General features: G+C 32.2%; 2 protein-coding genes and 1 long non-coding RNA gene across 3 annotated transcripts; 2 read left to right on the top strand and 1 right to left on the bottom strand.

Annotated features, from left to right (window-relative positions):
- Positions 1-2,190: 2,190 nt before the first annotated feature.
- On the top strand, positions 2,191-4,347 carry LOC127250648 (zinc finger protein CONSTANS-LIKE 4-like). Its single transcript, XM_051274029.1, has 2 exons — positions 2,191-2,984; positions 3,911-4,347. Exons 1-2 carry the CDS (start codon positions 2,289-2,291, stop codon positions 4,202-4,204), a joined length of 990 nt encoding a protein of 329 aa, XP_051129986.1. The 5' UTR covers positions 2,191-2,288; the 3' UTR covers positions 4,205-4,347.
- Positions 4,348-7,590: 3,243 nt separating this feature from the next.
- Positions 7,591-15,138, bottom strand: LOC127250269 (uncharacterized). The gene is made up of 14 exons (XM_051273458.1): positions 14,960-15,138; positions 14,634-14,763; positions 13,906-14,146; positions 12,920-12,961; positions 12,407-12,478; positions 12,131-12,266; positions 11,826-11,983; positions 11,390-11,474; positions 10,854-11,026; positions 10,267-10,428; positions 10,033-10,182; positions 9,310-9,570; positions 8,850-9,122; positions 7,591-8,075 (listed from the first exon to the last, which is right to left on the bottom strand). Exons 1-14 carry the CDS (start codon positions 15,012-15,014, stop codon positions 7,827-7,829), a joined length of 2,187 nt encoding a protein of 728 aa, XP_051129415.1. The 5' UTR covers positions 15,015-15,138; the 3' UTR covers positions 7,591-7,826.
- On the top strand, positions 15,135-15,979 carry LOC127250271 (uncharacterized). Its single transcript, XR_007838595.1, has 2 exons — positions 15,135-15,547; positions 15,625-15,979. It is a non-coding gene; the product is annotated as an uncharacterized LOC127250271 (long non-coding RNA).
- Positions 15,980-16,098: the final 119 nt, after the last annotated feature.

Here is a 16,098-nt window from a genome sequence, read left to right as displayed (position 1 = left end):
AATATATTTACAAAATTATTTTTTAAATTATATTTTATGTTTATAAGCCGACTTTGATGGGCCCGAATACGGTCCGATTATACTCGTGTTGGGTGAAGTATGATCCAAAATACTTTGGGCCTGTTTTTTAGGTCAAGTACAGTTTTTCGCGTTGGGTCAAGTATGATCGGAAATACTTTAGGCCTGTTTTTTAGGTCAAATACAGTTTTTCATGCTGAGTTTAAGTCGAATTTTCAGCTTGTGATTATTTTTGCTAGCCCTAAGTTCGATTTTGATGGACTCGGGAGGTGTTTGTAGCCCATTTTTAAGAAAGAGACCCACAATAAAAGCGATCGAATTTGATGGATTTAGAAGACCCCAAGAAGTGTATGAAAATCCAATTTGATCAAGCAGGGAAGTTAGATGGCTGTAAATCTCTTGATGGAAAAATTCTAGATGGATGATTCATAAGTACTAGTATACAAGTACAGACATAGATATGTAAGTGATCATTTTTGTGATGTTTTCCATTTTTGGTTTATTAAACTCTCAAAGAAAATGTATATGTTTTTTTTTTTTTTTTTCAAACATTTTTTTTTTTTTGGTCATGTTCCAAATTTCCGGATGAAGGCTAAAGGCCAAAAAAGTAGCCATCAGTAATTACAAAATTACAATATTTATTTTGAAATTATATATATATATATATATATATATAAAGTATTTTATAAAACGAACACATGTGCAACAAGATCAAACAATGGTTGAAAAATCAAAACAATAGGCCCACCACTAAGGTAAGGCCTTATCTTAAAACTATTCCATTATTCAAAAAGCCCAAATTCCAAAAATATCCTTCTACAATATACTATATGTATATTATTTAATTACAAAAAATAACAATATAATATAAATATAATTGAACTAAATTCTAAAAATAATACTTTCTCGTTCAAGTAACAAGTATACATTTATTTTTGACTCATAGTTTAAGAAATAATAGTATTTCAATTATAGTGGACATGTAAAAGTAGTGTAATGACATTTTTGTTTTTTTTTTATAAAAAAAATAATGTAATGTAAAATTTTATTCGTAGAAAAAATTGAGTATTTAATTAAATAGTTACTTAGTAATTTAATGTGCAAAATAAAAATATGTATACAAGGAGGGAGGGAGTACAAAGTTATTCTGGAATAATACTTGTTTTTTCTAGATTTTGTGCCTATCTTCCTTCAATATCTATCTACATTTTAATATTTTAATTAAAATAATTATTTTACCAAAAAATTGAATATATTCATTTTAAAGAAATAAATTAAGAAATTGAATAATCAAAATAAAATTGAAAAATTGTAGATTTGTATTAATTCAGTATTTATATTATTTTTTAACATAATTGACACAATAATTTAACAATTTACATTATAAAAAATTTGAATAATAAAATAGAGTAAATCTTACAATTTTTATTAATGTTGTATTGAAATCCTATAAAATATCATACTAGCATATTTATTTTATAGTATAATATATATATTGATATTATAAGACATTCCTTTTGTCCTAATATATTTTAAATTTGAGATGGTTCAAAATATTCGTATTGTTTTCTTCATGTATACCTATTTTTTCTTCTGTTTTTATCCTTATGAATATAATTTTATAAATTTATTTTAAATGAAAATTAAAATAAATCAATTAAAAAACTACCAAAATTATATCCTATAAAAAGCCCTAGCTAAACTAATAAGACTAGTGATTTTAATAGATTTGAAAGAGTTTATTATACTTATAAAATATTTCCAAAGTAAATGATAGTTATTATTATGATTTAAAACCTCATATTTGTTACTATTCAAGTGCATTTTAAATAAAATTTTGGATAAATTTTCAAATGTGCATTAATAAACTCAACTTAATATTTTAGAAATTCTGTCGATAATATTAAATATAATTTTTTTATAAGAAATAAAAATTTGCATGGATAACAACGGAATAAATTGATGTTAATTTAAAACAAAAAATAAAAACCATTGTCATAAAATTTTTGGCTTAAAAACTTTAGAAGAAATTATTTGACTACTCTCAAATTTCTACATGCAAATAATTAAGGCAATTTTATTTGGCTAAGATTGCACCACGTGTCCCTCTTTCATTGGGTCTTCCATAGATCTCTCGCACCCACTGGCCTCTATATTCTCACTCTACATTTCTTCTCCCAACGCTCTCTCTCTCTCAATCTCACTCATCACTCTCAGCTCAATCAATACTCACCGAAATCTGAATCTAATACGAAAACTGATCGGAATCCATGGCCGGCGGAGAGCCCTGGAGCTTTACGGCGAGGCCGTGCGACTCCTGCAAGGCGGCGCGGGCCGCCGCCTACTGCCGCGCCGACAACGCCTTCCTCTGCGCGTCGTGTGACGCGCGCGTGCACGCAGCCAATAAAGTCGCGTCGCGCCACGCGCGCGTGGTGGTCTGCGAGGTCTGCGAACACGCGCCGGCCGCCGTGACCTGCAAGGCCGACGCCGCCGCCCTCTGCCACGCCTGCGACCGCGACATCCACTCCGCCAATCCTCTCGCCCGCCGCCACGAGCGCCTCCCCGTCGTCCCCTTCTACGACGCCTCCGCCGCCGCCGCCGCGAAACCCTCCCGATCTGGCGAGTTCTCCGAGGAGGAGGCCGAGGCCGCCTCCTGGCTCCTCCCGGATCCGAACGCCAAACCAGATACGGATCCCGGGTCGCCCGAGTGCAAGTCCGCTGAGTATTTGTTCACCAATATGGATCCTTATCTGGATTCGGATCTAATGCCCGGGGCGCAGAAGCAGAGCCAAGGCGAAGTTAAGCAGTATTCTGCAGACGGCGTCGTACCCGTTCAGCACGATGGAGGATACGGGTCGGGTCAGTACCCGGGTCCAGTGGTTGACGGGTACCCGACTTACGATATGGATTATCCGGGATCCAAGCCTTTCATGTACAACTTCACATCACAGTCCATTAGCCAAAGTGTATGTTGTTCTTGATCCCTTTCGTTTATTTATTTATTTGGAAATTAAATTCGTTAAAATTAATATATATTTAATTTGGAATATTCTTGATCGATAAAAAGTCAAATTTAGTTTACTTAATTATTTCGTTATTTGTATGTATCACGGTGTTAGGTAAGAGTTTAATTTTGATTCATCAAACTCATTAATCTTTCTATGAACATAAAAAAAAAGAAGCAATTTTGTATTTATTTTTATTATTCATTGATGAATCTTTAAAATTTTCATGCTTTGACTTCATACAAGTTTTCGAAGTTTTGGAATGAGTTAAGGTTACTCTATTAAGAAAAAACAAAAAAAAACTATTCAATTTATTCCCCATCAAATTATCATTTTCATCAATTTCGTTTCTCATTTTGGAAGTATCAATTTAATTTTTCAGTAAAGATAATCCATATAATAATATCTAAATACCTTAAATTTTCATTTTAACTACAAATTATCATTATAAACATAATTATTTTATATATAAAATCAAGCAATAAAAATATAAATTTTTCTTCCATATTTTTATAATAAGATATTTGAATTCAGACAAAAGAAAATAAAAATAATTTCTTTTTTTTACAAAAAAAATAATATATATATATATATAAATAGAGCTATTAAACACATGTTTTAACAAAGAAAATATATATTTCAGTTTCATTTTATATCTTAAATATGTTTAGTATAAAAATTTTAAAAAATGAGCATGTAAATAAATCTTCAATAACCCTATATTTTGGAAGCTGTATTCAATTGTGTTTTCGAGGATTATTTTAGAATGATTTTTATTAAAAATTTCTCAAATAAGAAATAAGTGTTAAGAAGTGATATTTTTTCGACTTTTAAAAGAAATTATGGATCTGAGTATATCAAATGAATTTTTACGACTAATTTTATAGGTATCTTCTTCGGAAGTCGGCGTCGTCCCCGACCACAATGCGATGGGCGACGTATCGAAGACCGAAGCGATCATCCCGTCCCCGCTATCGGGGGTCGATCGAGAAGCCCGGGTTTTGAGATACCGAGAAAAGAGAAAGAATAGAAGGTTCGAGAAGACCATAAGGTATGCCTCGAGAAAGGCATACGCGGAAACGAGGCCGAGGATCAAAGGGAGATTCGCAAAGCGATCGGAGCTCCAAGGGGATTCGTTTCTTACAAGCGATGTGTCGTACGGTGTTGTCCCGACTTTTTAGTCGAGGGTTGTCTCGTCGATGTGCATTGTGATTGTTGTATATATAATGGCAGTGTGTTTTTGATCGATGCGACTGAGTTTTGAACATCGATTTTGTAGCAATGTTGTCTTTTTTATGTATAATGTTAAGAAGTTTTTGGGTCATCTTTTTTTGGAGATTTTCTTTTTTTTTTTTTTCAATTTTTTTATATATTATACGGCGGCGTTTACGAAATAATTAGTATCTTGTAATATATGAAATATAAATCCATAGTACATGAAACAAAGTGGACAATAGTATACTTTGTGAAATGTATGTATTAACAAAATGTGATATTCACACAATATATAACATGATTGATATACTAAGGGTGTGTTTGTCTGGGGGATTGGATTTCCAATCACTATTCATCCTATTTTTTTTTTCTTAAAAAACATCAAATCAAACACTTATTTTTTATTTTTTATATTATACTTAAAAATCAATTTTACATTCAAAATATCACATCAACATTTATTTACATCACATCATACAACTATTCAAATTCAAAATTTTTTTTACTATCAAATCCCAACTCAAAATCCAAACCCCCAAACAAACACACGTGTATACTTCCTCCGTCTTTTAACAAATTATTTATTTTTTGTATTTCGGTCCGTTTCATAATAAAATATTTATTTATTTTTAGTTATTGTGCTATCTATTTAACATTACAAATACTCTTACAATTTACAATATATTACACAAATATCCTTATATTTATATAACTTTATTTAGTCTTTTTATCTTTATTTTTACTACACTCCAATATAATACTAATATTTCTAAAATTTCGTATAAAAAACAAACGGACAGATAAATACGAGACATACGGAAATAAATATATATATTATGTATTAATTAGAGTTAATTAGCACTTTAATATAAGTATCATAACTATTCTCATGCATTAATCATATTTCTTTTGATAAAACTATTTTTTTAATTTAAATAAAAAAAAAAGAATTATTTATTTTATACAATTTTTAATAAAAATATCATATTTAAATAAAAACTATAGTAAATTCTAAAACTTCTAAAAGGACATAGCTTTTGGACTTTCACAAAAAGTATGTGAATTATTGTTCGATAGGGATAATTATTTTTCATTGTAAATGATGAAATTGGACCACGATATATTCGATAAGGTGAGATCTCAAAATAACACAATGACATGAAGTCTGAAAGGGTGAGGAATTTTGATTACGTAAATATAAATGGGTATGATTGTTGGCAACATAAATAGACTATTGAAATTGAAACATAATACTGTATAAGTAATTTTGACTAATTGTATCTATTTTGATTGAATTTAAAATTTTTATTTAAATATTATTTAATATAAATTTTTTGAGATCGTGAATATTAAAGAAAAGAAACACATCTTTAGAGTTTCTTTAATACACATATTTCAATTCTTTACAAATGATATTTTTATTACACAAATATTACATCAAAATTAATAAGCTTTTTTAAAAATGTAAATCCTCCAAAACCAATTAACCATTTTATTTCTATATTATTTAATATTTATCTATTTCGTGGTTTGTTCATTTTTTGGCAAACTCAATATGACAAATTTTCCTTCAAAAACACCTTATTCAATATTTATATTTAACAATTAATTCATTTTAAATTTGTATTTGATTTGTACTTTAGTTTTAAATTTTAATTCAAAAAATACTTAAAATATAACATTTCTTTTAGATAAAACAATATATTTAAAGATAATCATGAAAATGATATAATAAAAAAATGAAAAAAAAAAACAAATTTCAAAATAGTTAGAGATAAAACTATTATTATACAAACCAAATAAAATAAACCCTTAGCAAAAATAAAATAAAATAATAATAAAAAAGAAACATAATAGTGTACTCCCTCCTTCGTGCAAATCTGTGCTAATTTGATCGGGCATAAATTTTAATAAAAGTGAGTAATAATTGTTAATTTTTCATTTTATAGTAAAAACAGTACTAAAATAAAATGATTTTTTACTTAAAAAAAAAATTCAAATATTTTTTGATGACCATCCAAAAAGAAAAGTGAACATAGATGAAAATTTAATTAGGAAGTGGCACGTGTCGGATAGGGTGGGGTCCAGAGTGTATCAAAATCTGGAATATGACTGGGTGGCGGGATTTCGCGTTATCTCTTCAGCCACATGTTATGCGTTCCCATTACTACTGCGACCACTGGAGTTTTTTTAATTTACTTACATCCTATTCCTAACTCATAAATCCATTTATTAAATTAAAAATATTATTTTAAGTTATCTGATTGTGATAGTGACATCTAACTCTTATAGCCATGTGATTTTTGTACACTACTATTTTCAGAAACATGACGTCTAATTTTTTTTTTATTTTATTATATATCCATATCTCAATTCGTTTTAATAACAAGGTATTTGCTCACTTCATCTAATATTTTTAATTAATTATTATTTGATGTATAATATAAAAAATTAATGTACAGAATATAAAATATATTATTTTAATTTCAATATTTTGATGTTTTGACTTTTTAAGACGAATGCTTTATTTTAATTTTTTTGATTCTTTTAGCTTTTATAAAAAATATTTTATATTATTTAGTATTTTGAATCGTACTTGAAAAATAATATTGATTTAACAAAACTTTAATTTTTTTAAAAGTTTCTAAGTATTTAATTATTTATTTATAGTTTAATAAAATAAAATATTATACTTCCTCCGTCCTATTGAAAGATTAACATTTTTTATTTTCGTCCGTCCTAAAACAAGATTATCATTTCCTAATTTAATAATTGTACTACTTACCTAACACAATAAATACCCTTTCAATTACCATTTCCTAATTTAATAATTGTACTACTTACCTAACACAATAAATACCCTTTCAACTTACAATATATTACACAAATGTCATTAATTTTATATTACACCATACTAATAGGGGTATTTTTGTCTTTTTATTACAATCCAATATAATACTAATATTAAAAAATTTACATGCAAAAAGCAAACGTCACCCTTCCAACGGGACCGATGAGGTATTAAAGTATTATCTAAATAGAATTTTAATATAATAAAAATTTTAAATCAAAACTAAACAAATCAAATTTAGAGTGAATTGGGAATGTAATTTGATATAATTTATTTAATTGATATTCATTTATAATTTAATATAGTATATAATTTAAAAAACTAAAATATATTCAATATATGCACAATTAATATAAATTAATTTTATTAAAAAAATTACTAAATATAAAAAAATTTATTTATTCAAAAAATAAAATAAGATATAAATAAATTCCAACTAATAAAATAGTTGGGAAAAAAAAAAAGAGAGAATAGTGCACTATAAAATGAAAAATGATCTAAATACTCCCTTAATTTTCCTCTTTTTCCTCTTCTTTAAAATTTATAAATCAAATCATATTCAGTGTATTCATACTTACTATTATTTGTTCAAATTTAAAAAATTCTCTTTTCCTAATGACCATTGAGCATGTATTTATTTGTATTGAATATCCAAGTCTATTTTATGTCAATTCTAGTAGTAGTAACAAAACAATGTAAGGCAGGCAAAAAACCTAGTAATAGTAATAAGCGAGACACTACAAATTTGAGGAGGGATCATCCTTAGTTACCTTATGAGATATCTTTGATATCCAAATCCACAGCGTCGACGGCACTTTATTGCGAGAGTGTGCCAACAGTGCTGACACTGTGTCGCAGGCAAACCTCTGGAACTCCGGCTCGGCTGCCAGCCGTAGAGCCATAGCTGTCCATACGCCGGGAGCTAAAACCACCGCCTTTCTAAAAGATTTGAGACCATTCACCACTCTCAACAGCATCGCCTCGTCCTGTAAAATAAAACACATCCGTGACGGCCGGGGCAAGGGAGTGGCGATATATACATATGTACATTAGAGTCGATGGAATTGTTGGCAGGAATCGAAAGGAAGAAATACATTGCACCACTCACATATAGGAAATACTGCCAAACTTACAATTTGCTTATAACCGTATGTATATATATATAGCAACTATTTTTTCTATCTATTTAAATATATTACTCATACTTCAAAACATATAGTAACGATTTTGTTAACTGTCAGAACATCACATTAAAATAATATTTAAATTCAAATTCAAATTTAATGCACAATTTCAAATCAATTTCAAAACACAACCAAACAAACAATGATTTTTTGCAACCAACCTATATTGGACATTAGAATCGCTTCCATCATTTCTTACTATGAAGCAACAATCTAATAAGTCATCGATTGTTTTGACCAGAGGGTTAGCGGTTATAACTCCTTAAATATTACAATGTTTTTGCAGGCTTTACTAGTTCCTACTACCGTGGGATGATATACTGGCAGATGATAATAATCCCAATATATAAACAATGAATCTCTATGACCTCATTGGAACTTCCCAGTTCTTATCGGCATAATAACAAAAATCATCAACCTAACTCAAATTCAACTTATAAAAATTTTAAAAGTAACTAGGAGGAGAATGATTTAAAATTTTAAAAATTGCAACCAAATAGCGAGAGAATTACTAGTCATGAAACTGCATCTCAATGTAGTCCGTATCTTGTTTAAATATTTCATAATAAGACTAACCTCAGATTGCTGCTTTCCTGCTTTTAAATTTTCTTCGGCAAAGCAGGAAATAACTTCGTGGTCAAGAAAAGTATCAGCTGCCGCAATTATGTCTCTGATAAGAAAAACGCGAACCCTGGAACCTTTCTTAGACAATATAAATTTGAAAAGATCCTCTGTAGCTGCAGCAACAGAATTCATGTTGAATGACCTCCATCCCAAAGGATCTGAAGTTCTTTCAGGTTTAGAAGAAGCCCCATCGGCTTCAGAACCTTGATGTGATATTGCAGCAACCTGAAATCGTCAAAAGGAACGAATGGAAGTCAGGACAGCCAAAATCTCACTCAATATAAGCTAAATAAATACGTTTATTAGCAAAAGATTTCACTATCAGAGTTTCCATTAAATAAATACATTTGCATCAAAGTAAACGTATTTGAAAGAGCGGGAAGGTGACAAAAGAGTGGATGACACAACCCACCAGTTTCTCTAACCGATTCCATCTGATAGAGCCGTCATTCCGTATAAGAAGTTGTCCCAAAATCTTCCTCATATCGGGACTTGCGTCCGACAATAGCCTACCAATGACAAATGGATATGCACTCTCAACAACTTTGAAATCAGGATCTAAAACTTTTGCAGTTCCTTCAAGTGATCCTAAGGCTCTGACCACCAGCGCATAATCCGGAGGAAGAGAGAAATTGAACTCGTACATGACATCATACAGCTGATTCATTATACTCTGAATTCAAAGGAAGATAATTATCACAAAATTCAGCAACAAACTTCAACAAATATCAGACAATACATATGCTAAATACTCCCTCTGTCCACTAAAAATAGCACATTTGGGTCCATCACGGAGTTTAAGAAAAATAAATATTTTTATTGAGAAAGTGATAAATAGTTGGGGCATTTTTGAAAATTTAGTTAGAAATGAAAGTAAATGAAGAGAGAGGAGATAATAAAGTTAGTGGTATTTGTTGTAAATAAATGTTGAATGAAAGATAATAATTAAATGTTGATTTATTGAATTTGCCAAAATTAGTAATGTGATAAATTTAACGGACGGATTAAAAAGGAAAGTGATAATAAATTTAGCGGACGGAGGGAGTAATTTTCAAGAAAGTTCAACAAACAAAGCACTAGCTCGTTCATCACATTATTAACAGTCTAAAAAAATGTGCTTCATAAAATATAGAACCTGGAAATCTTGGGACTGTCTTGTCCCATCACCAAATGATGACTGCAAAGCGTTTGATACGGAATGGATGTCAACCCCCTCAGGTAGAAACCCCAGAGATAGGAAATCATTAGCCAACCCGAACGAGTCGCGATTAACAAAGTGCACTAACTGACAAACAGCAATCCAAAAAATCAGTTCCAGAGAACTTCTCAGTCCAAAATGCACAGGAAAAAATGGTTGAATAGTACCCACCACTCTTATCAGTCCCACGCGATAATGGCGAGGAATATCACCCATCATCCCAAAATCAAAATAAGCAAGGGAGCCACTCTTATCAACAACCAGATTTCCAGGATGGGGGTCAGCATGGAAAAATCCCACCTCTAGTAATTGCCTCAAAGAACAGTAAACACCCTAAAGATTTTGATAAATAATATTACTATATTAATAAATAATAAAAGGTAATCCAACAATAACTACATGTCAAAGCATGATAATCGCAAACCACGCAAATACAAGACAAGTTATCTCCAAAAGTAAAACACACCATAGTTTGTTTGGGGGATTGGATTGGATTTACACTATTCATCCAATTTTTTTCCCCCAAAAACATCAAATCAAACACCTATTTTTCATTTTTTATATTATACTAAAAATCAATTTTACATTCAAAACATCACATCAACACTTATTTATATCACATCATACAACTACTCAAATTCAAATCCCAACTCAAAATCCAAACCCCAACTCAAAATCCAAACCCCCAAACAAACACACCCCTAAAGAATTTGGTCTGAAGAGGTCAGATCAATCAGACAACTGCCTCTCCAAATTACCTCATCAATTAGTAGCTTGCGATCTAAATTGGCCTCTTCTAAACGCCTTTCATCCGTGAGCTTAATTCCATCAATCCATTCCATTGTGAGAACAGTTTCGCGTGTTAGATTCCAGTAAATTTTGGGAACTTTGACGCCACTGGGATGGGCAGCATCGGTATCTTCAAGGTTTGCTTTTCCATCACATGACATCCAACGGCCACATTTTAGTAAAATATTACACATACTAACACCATACAAACAAAATAATAGAACTAAAATTAAGATACTAAAAAGAAAAAAACAGATGGTCAAATGTTTTATCCAGCCGATTTCGCCTCCAAGGAGGAAATACCCAAATCACAAGAAAGAACATATGATTTGAAATATTGCACAAATGGGAATACAGTAACAATTCATTAGAAACTGAGAAAATATTAAGTTCCCGTGAAAGGCAAAACCAGATACTCTATTCTCATAACAGGAATCAATTGATAGTTATTTGGAGGGACCAGATAATTGAAGGCCTGTAACTCATTCCAGAGTTATGAACTTACAAGACTTGTGACCATAAAGATTAGCAAAGCGCTCAGCATTTTGGCCCTCCAAGATGTAGTCAATCTCCTCAAACATATGCCTCACCTATTCATTTGCAATTTTCCACTAACTCATTAGGCTTATATCGAAAATTCCACGAACTGACATCATGAGTAAATAAATACAAAACAGCCTCCTTAAATATGTCATTCTCAAATACACAAGAAACCTTCCAGAGCAGATAATCAACCAAGCCAGAGAAAAAATATGCCACAAAAAACTAAACATATTAACTGTATCAGCCAGAGCAGACGACTGAGCTGGTAAATTACATTACAATAAAAGAGAAATTATAAGTGTATAAAACACTGCCAAGGTTCATGAAACCAGTTCTAACGGTACATGTACAATACCAAAGCACTACCATGCATCACGATGAGGAATCAGAAGACTCACCATCTCAGTCACTGCTACCAGCAGATCTTTCCGAGCTTTAGCAAATCTCTTTAGTTGCCCTCCAATCATACGAAATAATAGAGCATCAAGGGTCAACAGATGGGACATCCCAGGCCTCTGAACTTTGACAGCTACAAGCTCTCCAGAGTGCAAGTGAGCTGCAAAACTTGAAGCAACAAACAGAGAGTTTGTTGAATTTGCTACATATTTATAGTCATTCCCACAGGGTCGTTTCCCATAGCTGTCTCCAATCATAATAATAGAGCCAAAAAGCTTTGCCTATTTACAGATATAAGTTTTCTAACCTTTATAAACCTGCCCCAATGACGCTGCAGCAATAGGCTCCTTGCTAAAATCAGCAAATATTTGTGATAACGGCATTCCCAATTGGGATTCTACAGACTTAATGGCGATATGTGTTGGGAATGGAGGTATTTGATCCTACCACCAGTATGAAGCTTCAGGTTTAGTATTCAATGCAAGATGACAATTGAATGTTGTAGATTTTACGCAATGGGGAAAACATGCTAACATTACAAGCTGATATAAAACAACCACAAAAATGAGAAGGAGCAGAAGACCTGTAATTTAGCAAGTTCTTGGCAATATACACTAGGCAGTATATCAGGTCTTGTGCTTAACGCTTGTCCAAGCTGTAAATGAGGAAAAAAGCAGGTTAATATAGATCTCATTGAAAAGAATTTCCAGATAGTCATCATCTGCCTTCTGGCAACTTCGATGAAAAGTACACACACTACTAATTAAATTCCCAATATTTATATGCCCAATCTTTTGTAATAACACAGCTCCATGCGGATCCCCGTTTCCAAATGCATCTTAGAGCAATTTCAGATTCTAAAGGGGGTCTAAATAACCTTTTTTACAACAGATCAAAGGATATCCACAATATAAGCACCGGTGTAGCATAACCAAAGAAAAGCAACAAAAGCTTGAGGTATTTGACTAAGGCGGTTACATAATAAACTTTTAAATTCTGGTGTATTTGTAGAGGAAAGGATTGTACTCAAACAATAAGTAAGATACACAACAGCTATTATAACATACAGCAACCACTAAGTTCAAATATAACTTGCCTTGATGTAGAAAGGCCCCAGTCGAATAAGGGCTTCACGAAACTGCAACATGTCAAGTCAGATTTGAGGAATCATTAGAAAAATAATACCATGCCAACTGAGAAAAAGCAACGGAATCCTACATGATGTGATGGCCATAAGATTTCAGGTAGGATTATCATAAAGGCTCTGTTTACATGTGGGATTTTAGCCCTGATTTCACTATTTTAACTTTCTATTTCCTCCAAAAACATCAAATCAAACACTCATTTTTTATTTATTTTATTACACTAAAATCTAATTTTATATTTAAAACATCAAATCAATACATATTTATATCACATAAAAAAAAAATATTTCAATTTTTTTTTTTAAGAAATCATAATCTTACAAGTACGCACACCCAAAATGGCTTGTGGAACAAGCCGTGAGATCTAAGATATCTTCACCAAATGTTTTTGCTCTCAGAAACAAAAAGCTTCAAAAAGTGACATTATAAAGCCTATTATGCCAAACAAGTTCTCCTAGGAATCCATTAAGAAATTTCTCTGGATTGTGTCTTCAAATAAATTTGAGCTATGTACATTCGTGTTTCAAAACTTACCGAGCTTAGCTAAAGTTCAATCATTGTGGTCTTAACATTAATTAGGCTTGATGCAAAGTGATAGAAATAAGTATGCATCTAATTTAAGTTCCACAGTGTTACTTTTTAAGCATTACGGGGAAAATGTTTAGAAGCTGCACTGAAAAGGATGCAAGTCAACCTAAAAACTTTTATATTAGCGATAAAGAGAACTGCTCCAGCTCAACTTTAAGTCAATTCGATGGGCTTATATTAGATGAATTGAGTTCATAGGAGCCGGGACTCAAATAAGATTCCAAGTGGTAGCTTAAAATTGAATTTAAGAGAACATGCTTACAGCCCCTCACAATTTTCAGCATATAAGTATAGTAGTAAATCTTTCAGCTGCAAAATTTGATAACACCTAAAAGAAATGAAAACTAACCTTAACCGAACGTTTATTTACATCATGAACAAAGAAGCGCCAAATAGTTAGCTTCAACACATGGAATGAAATAATTGCCGCTCTGTACAATGCCAAGAATGGACCAAACTGGTATAACATAGAAACACTTTTCGTACCAAGTGCACGTCCAAATTGGCTCTCAAGGGCCTCTTTTCTCAACTTTGCATACTCAGCAGAAGGCTTTTCATCATGCACACCGGAGGAGTAGCTAGTACAGAAGCTATACCAACCCCACAGTATAAAAAATTAGAAAGAAAATACCAAAGTCAACTATCCATTGTGCAAGATATATTGTTTCAGCCAAGAAAAAAAAATTAAATAAATAAATAAAAAAATCCAGAGACAAAACGATGGCTCATCACCATCACATTCACAATTAAAATTAGAAACACAACTATGGCATCATTTATGTTGTTTGAGCGTTACTTTGTATACCTCAAGGTCAATCAATGGGGAGATATGATATGCACTAACCAGCCTTACAGGGCTACACTCTGGAATAAATCATAGCTTTACCAAATGAAATCTATACAATCAAATTCAACACAGAACTATAAAAAAAAGTTGAATAGCACGAACCCTAGAAACATAGTAAGTAGCTCAAACATTTTACACTTTTGCAATATGCTATCGTCAATCATCAGTCGAGGTCTGGATTTTAAAAATAAATTAACATATTATTTGCAGGAATTTAAGCATGGTCTCACAATTTTGATTGCAGGGTGCGGCTCAAACACATAATGTCATGATCATGCACTCTTCTAAAAGCATCTTTCGGCCCTCCGAGCAGTATTAGCCTCCACCTGGTTGTCTCAGCAGAATTTCCATTCCGTAGAACTGCAAAATGCACACAAGGTAATCGTACATTCACATTTCCACGCCGATACTTGCACACTGATCATACAATAAAATCATAATAGTTTGAAAATCATCCAAAAATAATAAAACCAGCAGGAAAACGCAAAAAATTAAAATATATGTATATATATATATATATAACATCACTAAGCTAGGTTTCTTCAAAGAAAATTACAGTCACTCCGATGGGAGAAACGGTGCCGCCTGAAACAATCAGCCACGCTCTTCATGTGGACAGAGACGGAAAAAACTGTAGCCGATTCTACGAGCTCTGATACCGTTCCATTGCTTGTTGCACGCCAACTATTCGACAAAATGCGAGAGTGAAGATATTTATACTATCCCCAAACGTCGTCGTTTCTTCTCTTAAGCTAAAGCGGTGGGCAAACTCCGGTTCAAGGGTAGAAAACTGGCAGACTGACACGTATTTCGTGAGTCAACATTATTCAAGGGTGCCAGGATCTCAAAACCAGATAAATCTGAACCGTTCATTAATTGGAGCCCACGTTATGAATGGTATAGATCTACTTAAGATGAAGGTACGATTTCTTCCTCTATAGATCACCCAGCGGCTTCTGAGGGCATAAAAGTAAATTCACAAGCTCGAGCTGGGTTTAAGAGACTGTACATACTACAAACTGCATAGTAAACGCAAGGGTTAGCGTTAATGGCAGATACTCATCAATCGACGATTCGGCCGTGGTTTCTCGATCTCGTGCCTCTCGTGGTTGTTCTTCTGATTGTTGCACATGTCCTTGCTATGGTCGGTGTCCATATCATCCGATCAACTTCTCGCTTTTTGATTGTCTTATGTTAATTTGTTATTGAATTTTTGTGTAGGTTTACTGGATTTACAGGTTAGCGATTGAGAAGCAGCCACAGAGAATGAAGAGACATTAGATGATGGAGTAGGCATGAAATCACTTTGAGTTTGGGAGTTTACATACGTATTGTAAAGCAGTTTGAATCTTAAATTCTTTTATGACTGTTAAGTTAGTTTTCATCTACCTGAGATAATCTTCCAATCTGGATCGGCACATTATTATTTATTTTTTTTCCATTTCAGGGTCTCTTTTGCTGATTCTTCTTTGTTCAATTTTAATGAGGTGGTGTGATCATTCACCTCCGGAGATTTCAGTGTTTCCTTCTTATTATTGCTATATATATATGAGGACATAGGGTGTGTATTTGTTGACGAATGTAGAGTAAATTTGATTGTTTTTTGTGGCTGCATGCCGGCAACTAGTAATGACTGCAGAAGTGTTGTTTGCGTTTGTGTGAACATGTGATTCATCTTAACAGTTCTTCTAGAGT

The sequence above is a fragment of the Andrographis paniculata genome, unplaced genomic scaffold (genome assembly GCF_009805555.1).
Source record: "Andrographis paniculata isolate CXL003 unplaced genomic scaffold, ASM980555v1 Contig37END, whole genome shotgun sequence".
Classification (NCBI taxonomy): domain Eukaryota; kingdom Viridiplantae; phylum Streptophyta; class Magnoliopsida; order Lamiales; family Acanthaceae; genus Andrographis; species Andrographis paniculata.
Note: the sequence above shows the minus strand (reverse complement) of the source record. Positions and strands in the feature narration are given on the sequence as shown.